General features: G+C 45.0%; 1 protein-coding gene across 2 annotated transcripts in view; it reads left to right on the top strand.

Annotated features, from left to right (window-relative positions):
* The window catches only part of spop (speckle type BTB/POZ protein), a 93,740-nt gene that overhangs the window by 57,622 nt on the left and 21,827 nt on the right, over nucleotides 1–14,291 (top strand). For both annotated transcript variants that reach the window (XM_030058518.1, XM_030058519.1), the window contains one exon: nucleotides 4,972–5,099. In XM_030058518.1, the coding sequence (XP_029914378.1) occupies nucleotides 4,972–5,099 (128 nt within the window). The remainder of the gene's footprint in view (nucleotides 1–4,971; nucleotides 5,100–14,291) is intronic.

The following is a 14,291-nucleotide window of genomic DNA, read 5'->3' as shown; positions in this document are numbered from 1 at the left end:
AATATAAATCCCCATGTTTTAGCTGTGATTTCTCACATGACTCCCGTGGTTTTGTCGGCGTATGCAGATGAGGCCCACGTGTCATCACCGCAAAGGCACCACTGGACTGGATGGGATCTGAACTTGTTAATTTTTCTTTCACTCCTGTCTAAGGGGTGGGTGATATGGCAAACACATCATATCACAATTTTTTTTTCAGACAGTTCATGCTCGATGATATGATCAAGATTCTTTTTAATGTTAATATTTTGCAAGTTACTGAACGGTGCAATAAAAATATAGCCCCGCAAGGACACAAAACCTAAAAGAAAACGAATAACAGAGGCTGTATTTTATTTCTTTTCACTGGATGTTGTGAATTTTGTCCTCAGTCTTGTCGCAGCGTTCCCTGTACAGCCATCGCAGTACTAAAAAAAAAAAACATTTGCGGTAACTCCTAACGTAGATCAGTTATTTTTAGCTGTCTTTTGAAACCCTCACCTCCTGCCTTTTTTTGTGGGAATCATATCCTTGGCCAGGTTAACGTGCCTTTCTCAAATGCCTTTGTCAGAGTAGTTTGTTTTGGCCTTGCGTCCTCTGGCTGTGCGGTTGAGGCTGATGCGCTCGCGTGACGTTCCCCCTCCAGTGTCACTTTGGCCACACTTTTCTTTTGAAGTGGTTAAAAAGGTTTGTTGTATTACCATTTGACATGAACGCATGAACCGTGTCTTTGCACACTTTGCAGAGCAGTTATTTGCTCCGCTTCAATTTTGGAAAATCCACACCGGTTCCGTATTATCGAAACTGAGTTTATTTTGGGAACCATCTGTTCTGCAGTGTCAGCCAGGCTGCTGCGCTGACAGATAAAAAAAAAAAGAGGGAGGTGCAGGGAGGTCCCACTGTTTGCTGTTGCTGGTTTATCGGTGGATCAGTCAGGAAGGTGTAAAATGGACCGGCGAATAGCGTGAGGAACCAGCTTGTGTACGCTGTGTGTATGAGCCGCCTCATGACAGCTGAGGAATGTGCAGTGTCACTGTTGCACGGCGCTCCTGATCTCAGCAATGGCAGATCGTGGAGACATTTTTAATTGTTCATGATCTAATGTCATTGCACTCCCCTACTCCTGTCCTCTCACACCTTCAATCACTCCATCCATGATATCCCAGCTGCTCTCTCTCTGTCTCTCTCTCTCTCTCTCTTTTAACATCTAGCTCTTTTTGGTATTCTGACAGTGTGTTTGCGCTGCTGCCACTGTGGCCAGCGTACTGAAAGAGCGAGCGCCAGCGGTCTGACCTGCAGTTGATTCTCTGCCAGCGCAGGGCCCGATGCCCCAACGGAGATGGCGGCATGGCATTAGCTGAGCTCAGCACACGCACCCTTATCATCGGTGTCTGCATGTGTGCTCACTCACTCACACACACACACACACACACTCACACATACACACTCACTTTGATGGTTGAGCACCGGAGAACTCACACTTCTCTTTCTCTTTTCCCGGTGTCTGTATCTTTCCATCGCAGCTCCTTTCAGCATTCCCTCTCACCTCCCCACATGTCCTCCTCTCAGTTTGCCGACCCCCCTCTCTCCCTCTCTCTCTCTCTCTCTAGGTCTTTTTCTCTCTCCTTCCCAGCTCTACCTCACGCCCCAGTTTAGCTGTAGACACTGCCGACGGGAAAGTCCTCACACACCGCCACCCGTCTTGTTTTATACCCAAATAACACCACTTCACAAGGAGTTTCAGTGCCTTGGGACTTCATCTGGGTCTCACATGCTATGTCTTATCAGGACAAAAAAGAAAGGTGAGAGACAGTAGAGAAAGAGAAGAGTTTCTTAAGACTGTTAAAAAAAAAAAAAAAAAAAAAGGCTTTAAGCAAATTCAAGCACAAGCGAGTCTTTTTGCTTCGTGTCTACCCAGCCACAAACAGAGACAGTGCAGGGTACACCAAGGCCACAGAAGTTTGACTCTTCTTTCAAACAGATAGGCTTTGCTTGAGAGCACTTTGGTCTGAAGACTCAAAGTGTCTTGATGGAAACACTGACACGCCCTCTCTGTTATACACCGAAGGAAGACTGAGAACAATGAATAAAGAAGAGCACTGAGAAAAAAAACAAAAAACGGAGTGCATAGATTTGTATTTTTTTGTGTGTTCGTGTGCATGCATGCTTTGTGTATGTGTGTGTGTGTGTGTGTGTGTGAGTACATGGTCGTGTCGTGCCTGTGCATGCATGGTGGTCCTTGTCAGCCTCTATGCGTACATAGTTTGTAGAGGCAGGGATTACAGTGAAGGACCCCCTGCATGAGCAGTGGCGGGAGTAACTGCATATGCACTGTACTCCCGCGCCAATCCGCTCTCTGCCTCCCTGCACCCTCTGCTCCACTTAACGGATTCAACACATGATCTTGCAGCAGAATTGGCACCCCGGCTAACTGCTTCCCACTGTGATCTGCAGTGGAGCTCCTGTTGGGAAATCTGTGCAGGAGAGAGGACCTCGCAGGGCTGTACACACGAAATGTGCATGCACCGCGGCGCACCGTTTTGCATGTGGGAGTCAAGGGCATTTTGGTTTGTGGTGACCTTGTAACCTGCAGCTCGCTTCAGGCTGGCTGTTTACAGGAGTTTGAACTATTTCATGCCCTTTGACCAGACAGCCGACCCTGATGGAGCTTCATACTGAATCCCTCTTTGCATTTAACATTAACACGAGAATCTTATTTAGATGCAGGTTTTCTGCAGGTCCAAACGATTACGACTGGGCTCTGTATTTCGCATTCTGGCTGCAAATTGAATTTCCCAAAGAGGGATAATAAAGTTGAACTGAACTGAACTGAACTGAAAAGTCTTAACAGGCCTTAATGTAGAGAAAACCAGCACCTCGCCGATATAAAACGGTGGTTTTAAACTGTTTTAAAAAGGCTTCTGCTGTTTCTTTTCATGTTTCTTCTTTATCCTCAGAAGTCTGTCTGATGTTATCTTGCTTTTGGACAATGCACGGGTGGAAAATGTCTTGGCCCGCTCATCTGCTATTGCACCCAGCCACTGAACGGAGGCTCTATCTTGGGATCTTTAAATGATAGTACAACCTTGTTTGACAAGCAGGAGTTACACCCCTTTACTTAAAGCTGCTCTGATTGGTTGGAAGAGTGAAAACCACAGGAAAACTTTAGGATGGGCGTAGTTCTGTTGCGTTGCTTCGCTGGTCAGTTAAACTGATTCGTAGTAAATAGTGAGTAAGTTTGCTGACGTTAAAATATGCTTTGGAGCTAAATGGAAAATAATTAATCTTACAGATTGTGCCTTTATGGCCTAAATAGGATTTGATGATTTGATGTCAATTAATTGTAGAGGTCTATGTATATATGTACAGTATATGTAAGTAAAGTTACGTTTTTTTTTTTTGTTTTTTTTTTAAATCACAACCCATATTATTGTGTACAGTTGTTTTCCTAGTCAAATTTTTTTCCATTGCAAACTGGTCTTATATTTCATTATAAAATGTCTTAACTTTTACCTGGTAAAAACTCCTGTCACCTTGCGAATATGACTCAGCTGGACTGCCACCCACCCTAAAATATTCCTCTGGTCTCCCCGCTGATGCCTGCCGGACACGTCACTGCCGCTCGTCATGTTTATGTACACTTTGTGAGCTGCCTGCTGCCTGTTTGATTTGCGTGCGCTTTCTGGTTGGCTTCATGCACGAAAGTTCATTTCCATTTATGTAACCGCTTTGTGGACCGAAGACGCATTTGTTTTGCACTTTGTCGGCGGGGCCGGCTCCGTCTCTGTTTTCTTCTGTCTGTTTTTGGTGAATTTGCTCCTGGATTTAATTAATTTCTGCAGTCTAATCAGCCAGGACACCTTAATGTGTCATTTCTTGGCAGGACTTGGTTGCAGTTGAATAAATGAAGGCTTCTGGGGGCTGTTCTATGGTTTGCGGTGCATTTTCTTAGCATGGTTTGGATTTATTTAACCCTTTAAGGTAAATACCCATAGATATAAAGCCATTTTATGTCATCGTTGTCAACCTGTAGGTGAGGTGTTTCTATCCTGATAGAAGCAGGCTCTTCCTGAACAACAGCGTCTCCACACACAGGTCATGAGGGAGATGACAGTGATATAAGCCATGCTCCATGGGTCTCTGTCTCCAGAGCTCAACCGGACTGAATATGGATGGGAAATCCCACAGCAGCGTCTGGGAAAGCATTTTTCTCTCATCAACAAAACGGCACATGATGTAATTTCTCCGAAGCATGGTGTCACATCCCACCAGCAGAGCTCCAGCTACTTAGCAGATTCACGAGTTAAGGCTTTTGTTTCCCTTCTATGGGCGAGAGGCATTAATTTGCTGTGATCTCCGCGGCAGCCATACGTCTATAGCCACAGTCGCGCCGTTACCGTTTGACCTTGTATGTGAGCCTTTGCGATTGCTAGGCGAGCGTGTGTGTGTGTGTGTGTGACTCCGGCTCCCACAGTGTGACTATTGCGCGTGCAAGAATGCCAGCACCTTTCCTGTGTCTTTGTAGTGAAGCGGAGTGTTACAGAATCCTTCCAGCCACTGTCAGAGATAATTGGCACTCCATAAACACATGATAATTGGACTGCTTTGATCCCTGCAAATTCTCACTTCCTGGCCAGAGAGGCACAGCAGTTCTGTCTCATGTTTACTGCTAGTCTTTATGTGGCAGTGAGAGGAGAGAGAGAGAGAGAGAGAGGGAGAGAGAAAGAGAGAGAGAGAGAGACAAAGAGATATTCTGTTTTCTTCTGAAGTGTTAAAAGCTCCCTGCAGGCAATACTTCCTGCATCCAGCCTCTTTCGCCATTGTTTCTCCAGTGCTTATGGCCATGACTCATAACACATTTTCTCCCTCGCTCACACATTCACACACACACACACACACACAAACACAAACACACACAAACACAGCTTAATCACCTTGTGAAATTCTCCACATAATCTTGTTTTTGCCTTGTTTTGCCGATGTGTCTTTCAGAGAGCCAGAGGGCATACCGTTTTGTCCAGGGGAAGGACTGGGGTTTCAAGAAGTTCATAAGGCGGGACTTCCTGCTGGACGAGGCCAACGGGCTGCTGCCTGATGACAAGCTCACGCTCTTCTGCGAGGTAGGATGTGAGCCATGCGAGCGCTTCACATTACACCAGATGATTTTCGCTCCCTGTCCTCAGGCATACGGCGGATAAATCCACACAAACTCAGAGTAACCCACCGTCTTCTTCAAAAAAAACAGAGCTTTAACTTTTTTTTTTTTTTTAGCTGATAACAAAAGCATACAATTCACTTTTTAAATCTAATATGAACGTCCTGATTTTTAAACTGCAGTCTGCACTCGGAATGAAGTGAAATATTTTAATTTTTCGATACCATTTGATGGATTCGTTGACTAAATTTGGAGACCAAAATCATGATAAAATGAATTGTGTAGCAATGCACTGCAATAAATGGAATCAAAAAGCTTTATATTACTATAGATTTTTTTTCTAGATTTTATTTTCAATAAAAATAAATGATTACTATTCAAATATATAACCGTTTTGTTTATATTCGTGGGTTTTGCCTTGCAGTGATCAGCAGCTGTAATTCATATTCCACCCGTCTTTGTATTTACCACTACTTCACCGCTCATTGTATGTTCCTTTTAGTGAATAATGTATTCTTTTATTGGTAGTACATAGCCTGTGGGTTTAGATCGCTCCCTCTTCACTAACATACAAGCTGATTGTCATTCAGCCGGCATGGTGACTTGGCTCTGATTCCTCTGATCCAATGCTGGCTGCTGCTCCTCATTGAAAATTCCCTTGTTGTTTCTCGGCTCTAACACAGGGGGCAGCAGAGGTCAACTGTCCTCTCTCTCTCTCTCTCTCCCTCCTCCTCTTTCCCCTCCGCTGCTCGTCCTCGTCCTCGAGCCGCAGAGCAGAGAAGAGGTTAAACTTTCCGGATATGTTAATGCCTCAGTTGTAATGCATGCACCCATAAATGTTTAAAAAGCATGGCGGTGGCTGTTTAAAACAATTCTAATTAACCCTGCGGGTATGGAGGAGAGGATGTCTTGAAGTTTTCCCTTTTTGTAGCGGAGCGATGTGCGAGTCTGTTTAAAGTGTTTCCAAACTGGGCTTATTGACAGAGGGGTAGGAGGGGCAGCGCTGCTTCTCCACAGCCTTGTGGGATGGGGGAGTTGAACCGTGTGTATGCGCGCGTGTGTATGTGTGTAGGAGTATCTTTTGCATATATTGTGTGTGTGTGTGTGTGTGTGTGTGTGCGTGTTTTTTTTTTTTTTTTTTTTTTTTTTTCAGAAATACCTCAATGGGACATCATTTTGAGGATGAGACCGCTTTCTGAGGAGACAGGGATTAGCTACCTTGACAAATCCTCTTGTTGAATTTAGACCTAAGTACTCCACTTTACCACAGTGGAGAGGAAGCGGCGAGGTGTGTGTGTGTGTGTGTGAGGTTGCTGGTTCAAGTCCTCCCTCATAAATATCTGCCTTTCTGCAGGTAATTACCCAGCTCTCATAACGAGTGGGCCTTTGGGAGTTTGGTGGAAATAGAAAGTTGGGCCTTTTGCGAAATACATAGTGAGGGCCTCCATAGCGAGAAACTATTGGTGTGTCTCAAATCGTGCACTTCTGTTAGTGCACTGTCTGTAAGTACACTTAGCTGACCGGGTGGGTGCGGTACCAGCCGGAGCCGCGGCCGGCCCGCCTGATGCCGACCGGAGCCGCGGCCGGCCCGCCTGATGCCGACCGGAGCCGCGGCCAGCTTTGGTTTTCGGTGGTAAAGTTATCTAGAAGTAGACGTGTACACATCCTATCTTCAAAATAAAAGCATCACCACTGCTTCTAAGGTATTAGAGTTTTATTTTTGTAAACAAGCGGAAGTGACTGTACTTTGCACAATCGCTAGCTTGAGAGATAATCCGAAAACGTCGAAGCAATTTTCAAAACAGACGTTATTTGGACCAACTGACCACATATTTGGAATCTACATGGTTACTTTCTCGCCTGAAAAAAAAATTAAAACTTAATAAAGTGACATATTAACAGCCGTAAAATGAAAAGTCAACTCAGCTTTTTTAGGTAGCTCCTTCTGGTCAGTGGTGCCGTCAGGGTGAGAAGTGTCCATCGCTCCACACTCAACTTTTTGACCGTTTTGAGTTTACATCCGGGTATTTGCAGTGCACTGCATTTTGTTAGTATTTTCAGTGTGAACGCACTTATGCACTCAAAATACAAGTGTAAGTGCAGAAGTGCGCGATTTGAGACACAACATATATCTCTTTGTCTGTTTTTTTTTTTTTTTCCCCACCGTTGCAGTGGACGATAGAGTGGTGAAGTCCCGCCCACCCACTTCCGGTACATGGGTCCTCAAAAGCAAACAATTATGAACGCGATCCAATGGGTAGATAAAAATTATTTTCTTGTCCCGTTTGAATTGTGCCATGGATTTCACATATGTTGTTTGTGATATTTAAAGATAATTTTTCACGCAAAGAAGACTACAATTTAGCGTGAAGAATATTAATAATGCTAGGTTTTGTGTGAGCCCGCTTTGTGAACTACAACTCTTCGCTGCTCTCGGTGCGAATGATATACGTCACCACCCGCACTGGAAGCCTACAACAGACATGGCGATTTTTCTGCTCCGCGCTGAGTTTTTGAGGTTCTGAGTTTTTCCGCCCGACAGCGGAGTCCACTCGCCCTCCCGCCCGGCCCAGCGCTCCGTCGGCCCTCGGAGACGCGGACAATCGGGAACAAAACACACCGGCATCTTGACTTGAATCTGGATGGAGGGAAACGGCGATGACGTGACGTCACATACGCGACACAGCATGTAGTCTTTCTAATTGTGCTTTCTCAACAGCATTTAACTGAACAATGGCGCAATAAACGGTCAAACTCTTGACAATGAAAATTTGTTATTTAAGCCTAGAAACAACATTTGTGTAATCCATGGCATAACGACGGGGGGACCAGAAAATAATTATTTTCTGTCCATTGAACACCATTCATTTTTTTCGCTCCGAAAGGTCCCATGGGGGTCCACCGGAAGGGGCGGGACTTCACCACTCTACTGGTGGAGCTGGGTGGTAGGCGGTGTGGGCGGAGTGGATGGGTGGTGGTAAGAAAGTGTGCAATGTTGTTTGAATCTCTCTTCCTGGTTCTTTTCCATGTGCGAGCGAAGCCCAGTGTTTACCGTCAGAGACCTGGCTCCGCTCTCGTCCAGATGGTCCCGTCCTGCATCTGAGAGAGCCCGATCGCCCCAGAGCCCAGCGCTCGCCTCCCTCTCCTCTCTCCTCTCTCATCTTTTCCTCTCCCTCTTTCTCTTTCCCCCTCCATCTTATCTCTCATTCAAACCCAATCTCCTCCTCCTTCCTCGTTCCCCTTTTTTTTTTTCCCCTTTCCCCGTGATTCCCTCCTCTCCTTTCATCTCTCGCCGTCTCCCGCGTTCTCACGCAAGCATCGCACTTTCTCACTTTTTACTCTCACTCCGCCCTCACCTCACCTGCGGGGTCCCTTGCCTCGCTCGCTCGGTTTCTCGCTCCATCTCTCCCCTGTTCGTTCTCCTCCTCCTGTCTGGTGGAAATGTAAAGGTGTCAGAAAGGCTAGAGAGGAAGCCGGATCGCTTTGAGAAGGGGGGACACCGGCTGAACCTTTCCCACTGACCCCTGGTCCCTTCGCTTCTCTCGGTTGCCTCTGGAGACATTAGTAATTCAAACTTAACACTGGGAATCTGGCTTTAAGTCATGTCAGAGAAGGGCCTGAACAACTACCAGCTACCATTCTCTCTCCCTCTGTCTCTGTTTCTCTCCCCATCTCTCTTTCACTCCCTCTCTCCGTCCCTGCCAAAGATCCTCAGACACCTGCAGGTATTTAATGAGGAGATAGCTCACATTAAAGGTGCTGCGTTGGCTGTCAAAAGAGAGCGTGAGGGACAGAGAGAGAGAGAGAGAGAGAGAGAGAGAGAGAGAAAGGAGGGGAGGCAGGCAGGCAGGCATAGTGAGGAGAGATCGAAGGAACAGCCTCCTCAAAGGAAGAGTGGGCGCACTGGGTGGCTTCGAGCACCAGGGGTGAACAAACAGAGGAGGAAGAGAAAAAGGGAAAAAAAAAACAAAAACCTTGAGATTGTCTGGATCGGACAGATAGATAGAAAGTTTAGGGGAACGCTTAAGACAGAATGGGTTCATGTAGATGAGACATGTTATACCTCCTTTCCTCATTTCTCCTCTAATGAGACACCGTGGCAAAGGAGGTTAAATCCTTTATTTCTTTACCTCTTCTCTCTCTCTTAGCCTGACAGCGCTGGAGATAACCTCTTGCTCTGAGGTCAGACTATTATTAGACAGCCGTGATACTATAGATAATGCAAATTCTCTGGAAGTTTTTTGAGTTGACATGCGTGCGGGTCTCATGGCTCCCAGACTGCCGGCGAGTTCACTTTGCGCTGTCGTTATTTGCCTGCAAGTGGAGTCACAGCGACTGACACAGTGAGGGTTACTACTCTGGAAGTCTGTTATGATTGACTAAAGGGAAAAAAAGATGGGGTTGTTTTGGAAGGCAGAAGCTTATGGGGAAACTTATCTGTCAGTCATCTTAAATTGGCTGCCGAAAAAGTGAAGGAACACAGAGGTCCACCTGTAGGCGGCCAGAAGAAGTGTCAGAGAGTTACCGCTGCCGGACATGTTGGGTTTATTTCACAGAGGAAGCCGTCTTTTCTCTCGGCGGCGACAGGAGGACCGTGTGGGATGAACCGCGATGCTCTCTGCGCGCGCCAAAGCAGCAGCAGAATCGCATTGGCTAAAACATCGCTTTGCTTTACACTGCAAAAACGCAAAATCTTACCAAGATTATTTGTCTTATTTCAAGTCAAAAATGTCTTATTTCTAGTCAAAATATCTCATTACACTTAAAACAAGACATGATCACCTCAGAAGTAAATTGTTTTTAGACAATTTTGACACTTGAAACAAGTGAAAATTTGCTTGTTTCATTGGCAAAATTGAAAAAGTGAAAATTCCCTTGAAATAAGTGAAAATTAGCTAGAAACAAGAAACAAATTTTGCCAATGAAACAAGCAAATTTTCACTTGTTTCAAGCAAATTTTCACTTGAAACAAGAGACAATTGTCTAAAAACTTACTTCTGAGGTGATCATGTCTTATTTTAAAGTGTAATGAGATATTTTGACTAGTAATAAGACATTTTTGACTTGAAATAAGACAAATACTCTTGGTAAGATTTTGAGTTTTTGCAGTGTACTGTCCACGGGCGTCCAAAGACTACACATTGTCGGTCTGTTGTCACGTCAGCCGGCGTTATGCTGATGTATGGGGTTCGAGATATACAGAGCTGATATTGGCTTTTTATTAAAAAATTGCACATCGAGTCATAATTGCAGGCAGTGACGTCCACTTTTTGATAGGAGATTGGTCACCAGCGGGAAATCAGATGAGTAATGGTGTGAACACCACAGGGTTAGCGAAGATGCCATCTGCACTATTCTCATGACAGGTCTAATAAGGCATACGTCTTCATATCGCAATGAGATGTCATTTTTTTCCCCCGCAAAATTGAGACACACCACGTAGAGACTCATCTAGCCGGGAAGAAGTTTGTAATTTAGGAAAACGAAAGGAAAAATTTGCTTCTAAATTGTGTATGTAAGTGTGTGTGTGTGTAGCATTGAGTGGGAAATGTCCAAATATTTTTGAACCCCGACCAGGCTGAACACTCCCTCCCTGCAACTGCTACCATGATTCATTGCAGAGTAAACAGAGGAAGGGTGACTACCAGTGATGACTGGATTGGCATTGATTTAATTGTCCCTCCAGTTCTGAACACTTCTGAAATAAATCACTACTGTGCTGTTTTCCTGCTTTCTGCTTTTATGTGTAAATGAAGGTAGTACGAGGATCTGAGAGGGGGAAGATGAAGGGAGTTCTCTCTCAGTGTCTATTTCCAGGTACCACAAACATCATTGTGAAGCGTTGCAGCGAAAAAGGACTACACCGTGCGGTCTGCTTTCACTCTCCTGGCATTGATAGAAAAGCTTTGAGATATGGCCTTCTGTGGCAGATTGCTTCCCTTAAATACATCTACAGGTTATCTGGATCAGCACGCAGCCAAGCTTAAAATATTGTCCGCCTCCGTTTGCTAAAATGTACATTTTCGGGATGAATCGTTTCTGAGGGAAAGCAACTTTGTTCCAGGTCTGTGTCGGCTCGGTCACGGTGATACTGGCATTACGTGCGGGTCAGAATTAGAGGTAAAGAGCCATGTCAGTGCTCATTTTTAATGTACATACGAGTGCCGCTTTTAATCCATTTCAATAAGACGACACAGCTCGCGACTCCACTACCTGTTTGATTTTTCATGCGTGTGCTCCGAGCCTAAAAGTTGAAAATATGAATAAAGGCTGCCTCCTTTGTCATTCCTCCATACAGACAAAGTTGGTGTGAAGCTTATCATGTTCCCACAGCTCCATCCTCGACTAACAATGGCACTTTGTTATGAAGTTAGCAAGTGACTCTCGTTATTTTTCCACATAAGACATATAGCGCACGCCGCTGTAAAATAGAAGACGAGAGGGAAGCTGATATTATATGACAGAGACATGTTAGCACTAATTACTTTATCCTCATACCAAAGCACGGTATGTGCCACTAGCCTCCATTGTCGTCTATTCATGATTACAGACAACTCATCGTGACACTGAGGCGCATTTTGATCGTACCAGATCATCTCTGCCCCTGAAAATGCATGACCAAGAACATGCTTCACTCTTTTTCACATACAAGCAAAAACCTTCGTCTGCACACACGCCTTCGCTTTTCTTCATTTACAGTGTGGTAGATGTTTGTCTTGTAAATATTGTAGATGCATGTTACAGTTGCCTCTCAGCATGTGACATGTTTTTCCATCCTTGTCTTTAAAAAAAAAAAAAACAACCACATAGGAAATATGTTTTGTTATCCTCGATGAGTGATTATCAAAACATACACCAAACAGAACATACACCAGTATCTCGCCATGCTCATGTCATCTCTGTGTGAGGCAAAGTACGATAATGAAAGTACATGTGTTAGGGTTTGTGTACACATTCATAAACCGGAAGGCGAGCCAGTGTCTTACTGACTCGGTGGCGGTTCATCTCCCACACGTCGACAATCTTTGATGAGATTTACCATAATGCATTCCGATGGGTGTCTTTGCTAACTCTGATCGGTCGGAGGTCTTTACTTTAAGGCTCCTTCGCTTCAGCCCCCGCCCCCCTCGCGGGGCAAGACGGCGGGAGAATAAATGAGCGGGGTGCTGACGTTCAGCTGTTTCCTCCTCTTCCTCACGGCGTTAGTGCGGCTCGCCTCTCCTGTCGGTGGGTAAGCACTTTGCCGGGTGACAGCACCCATCCTTCACCGGGCCCTGCCATATGCCGCGCTGCTGTCAGAGGAGACGACTGCAGATGCTCCAGCTGCTCCCTCCTTGCACACTGAGCAGCACACACACACACACACACACATAAACACACACACACACAAGCACAGAGCCAGTTCTTAGAGGAGGAGAGAGCGATAAGGAGACAGAGGTGAGGAGAGATAGGGGGAGGAAAGGAGATCCGGCCACTGGAGAGGGGGTTGTGTGGGCTAAGGGGGTCAGTGAGGATAATCTTTTAGTGCTGGCCGATGCGGTAAAAGTTTTTTTTTTTTTTTTTTTTTTTCCACATGAACAGAACTGGTGAGAAGGCTAAGAAAGGTTTGAGTGTTTAAGATGGGATTGGAGACCAAATCGCAGAGATGCATAGACAAATGTTGACTGAGGGAGAGACACACAGGAAAAGAACGAGCCAGAACTTTGAGCCTGAACTCGATCACTGCGTCGGGACTTTCACCGTGATAACTTTCTGGCAGCCATTTTTGTGCCGCGGCACATCTTTTAATTGATGCTGCCTTCGCGGCGCTTTTTGCACCGTCGCCACATCAACAGGTCTTTTAAATCCCATCAAAAGCCCTTTGCTTCTCCGAGAGTAAAGACAGCAGAAATTGAACAAGCAAGCAACTTTTCTTGTTTATTTATTTTTTTGTTGTTGTTGTTGTTGTTGTTTTTTGTCCAAAATATTTTCTTCAACCACTTTAGATCAAGTCTCAAAGTCTCAAAGCTATCAGTTTGATCTTCCAGCAGAGAAAACCAAACTACTTAAAAAGGGACCCAAATGGCGGGTGCTCACAGGCGGCGGCACGCAGAGGCCCTTGCTCGCTGACAGTGGTGATACGTGTGTGTGTGTGTGTGTGTGTGTGTGTGTGTTTCACAACAAGGTTGGCCAGGCACAGCGCACTTGGCTGTGAATCGGGGTGCAGGCTAGGACGCTCGTTCAGCAGCTTGACTTCAAATCATGCATGAAATATGCCTCTGTCTGTACAGATCCACCCAAATACCTCTGTGTCAGTGATAGGGCTGCCTGTCTGTGGACTGAACCGTTCAAGTGGCTTCCTGCACACAGCTGCTGAAAGAACGATTGTTATAGATGAACAGGTGCACCACAAAAATAATCCCCGTCCTAACACATCATTTAGTCTCATATTCAGTCTTAAAATTTAGGTTTTCTCTAAAGAAGAGAAAAAAAAATCTGCCGGCGGGATAAGATAATCCCACTTGTTTCCAGTGCAGTTTCACTTTTCAGTTTTTTTTTTTTTTCTGGTAACAGTAGGAAGGAGAAATACGCTGAAATAAGGCAGATCAGCTTATATCAAGAACATGACGCTTGATTCAAGAAAGTTCTGGAAACAAATTGATTAGCTGGAAACACATGGGATTATCTCACACCACAGGCAGATTTTCTTCACTTGTTTGAAGAAAAACAAGATTTTTATGACTTGTTAAGTTTTTTTTTTTTCTTGCAGTGTATACACAGTGGTGAATTGAATCCAGGTGAAGAGAGTGGTGTGTTTTTAAGTTTCCAGCTCACTGCAAAAACTATTAGTGGTGCATTTTTCTCATTCCTGCAGATAACTGTCCAGAAGCAGATAATGTTATGTCACTTTGTGATATTTCTACTGCGGCTGCACTACAGTTTGATAGCAGAAAATGTTTCAGCAATCTAAAACAATGTGGTAAATGTCAGGTTTTGGCATCAGCCCCTCAGAATCAGAGAGTAAAGGTTTCCTACTACAGCTGCGATTTTCCGCTGATGTTCAGCAACTCATACAGGCAGAAATTCATCAGAGTCAGTTTCTCTACTGACAGCAGCCTCAATAGACCATAATGCATTGCAGCAATAAGGCAGGTTGCATTTTGAGTAAAGGTCTTTT

Source organism: Myripristis murdjan, chromosome 8 (genome assembly GCF_902150065.1).
Source record: "Myripristis murdjan chromosome 8, fMyrMur1.1, whole genome shotgun sequence".
NCBI classification, from domain to species: Eukaryota; Metazoa; Chordata; class Actinopteri; order Holocentriformes; family Holocentridae; genus Myripristis; species Myripristis murdjan.
Note: the sequence above shows the minus strand (reverse complement) of the source record. Positions and strands in the feature narration are given on the sequence as shown.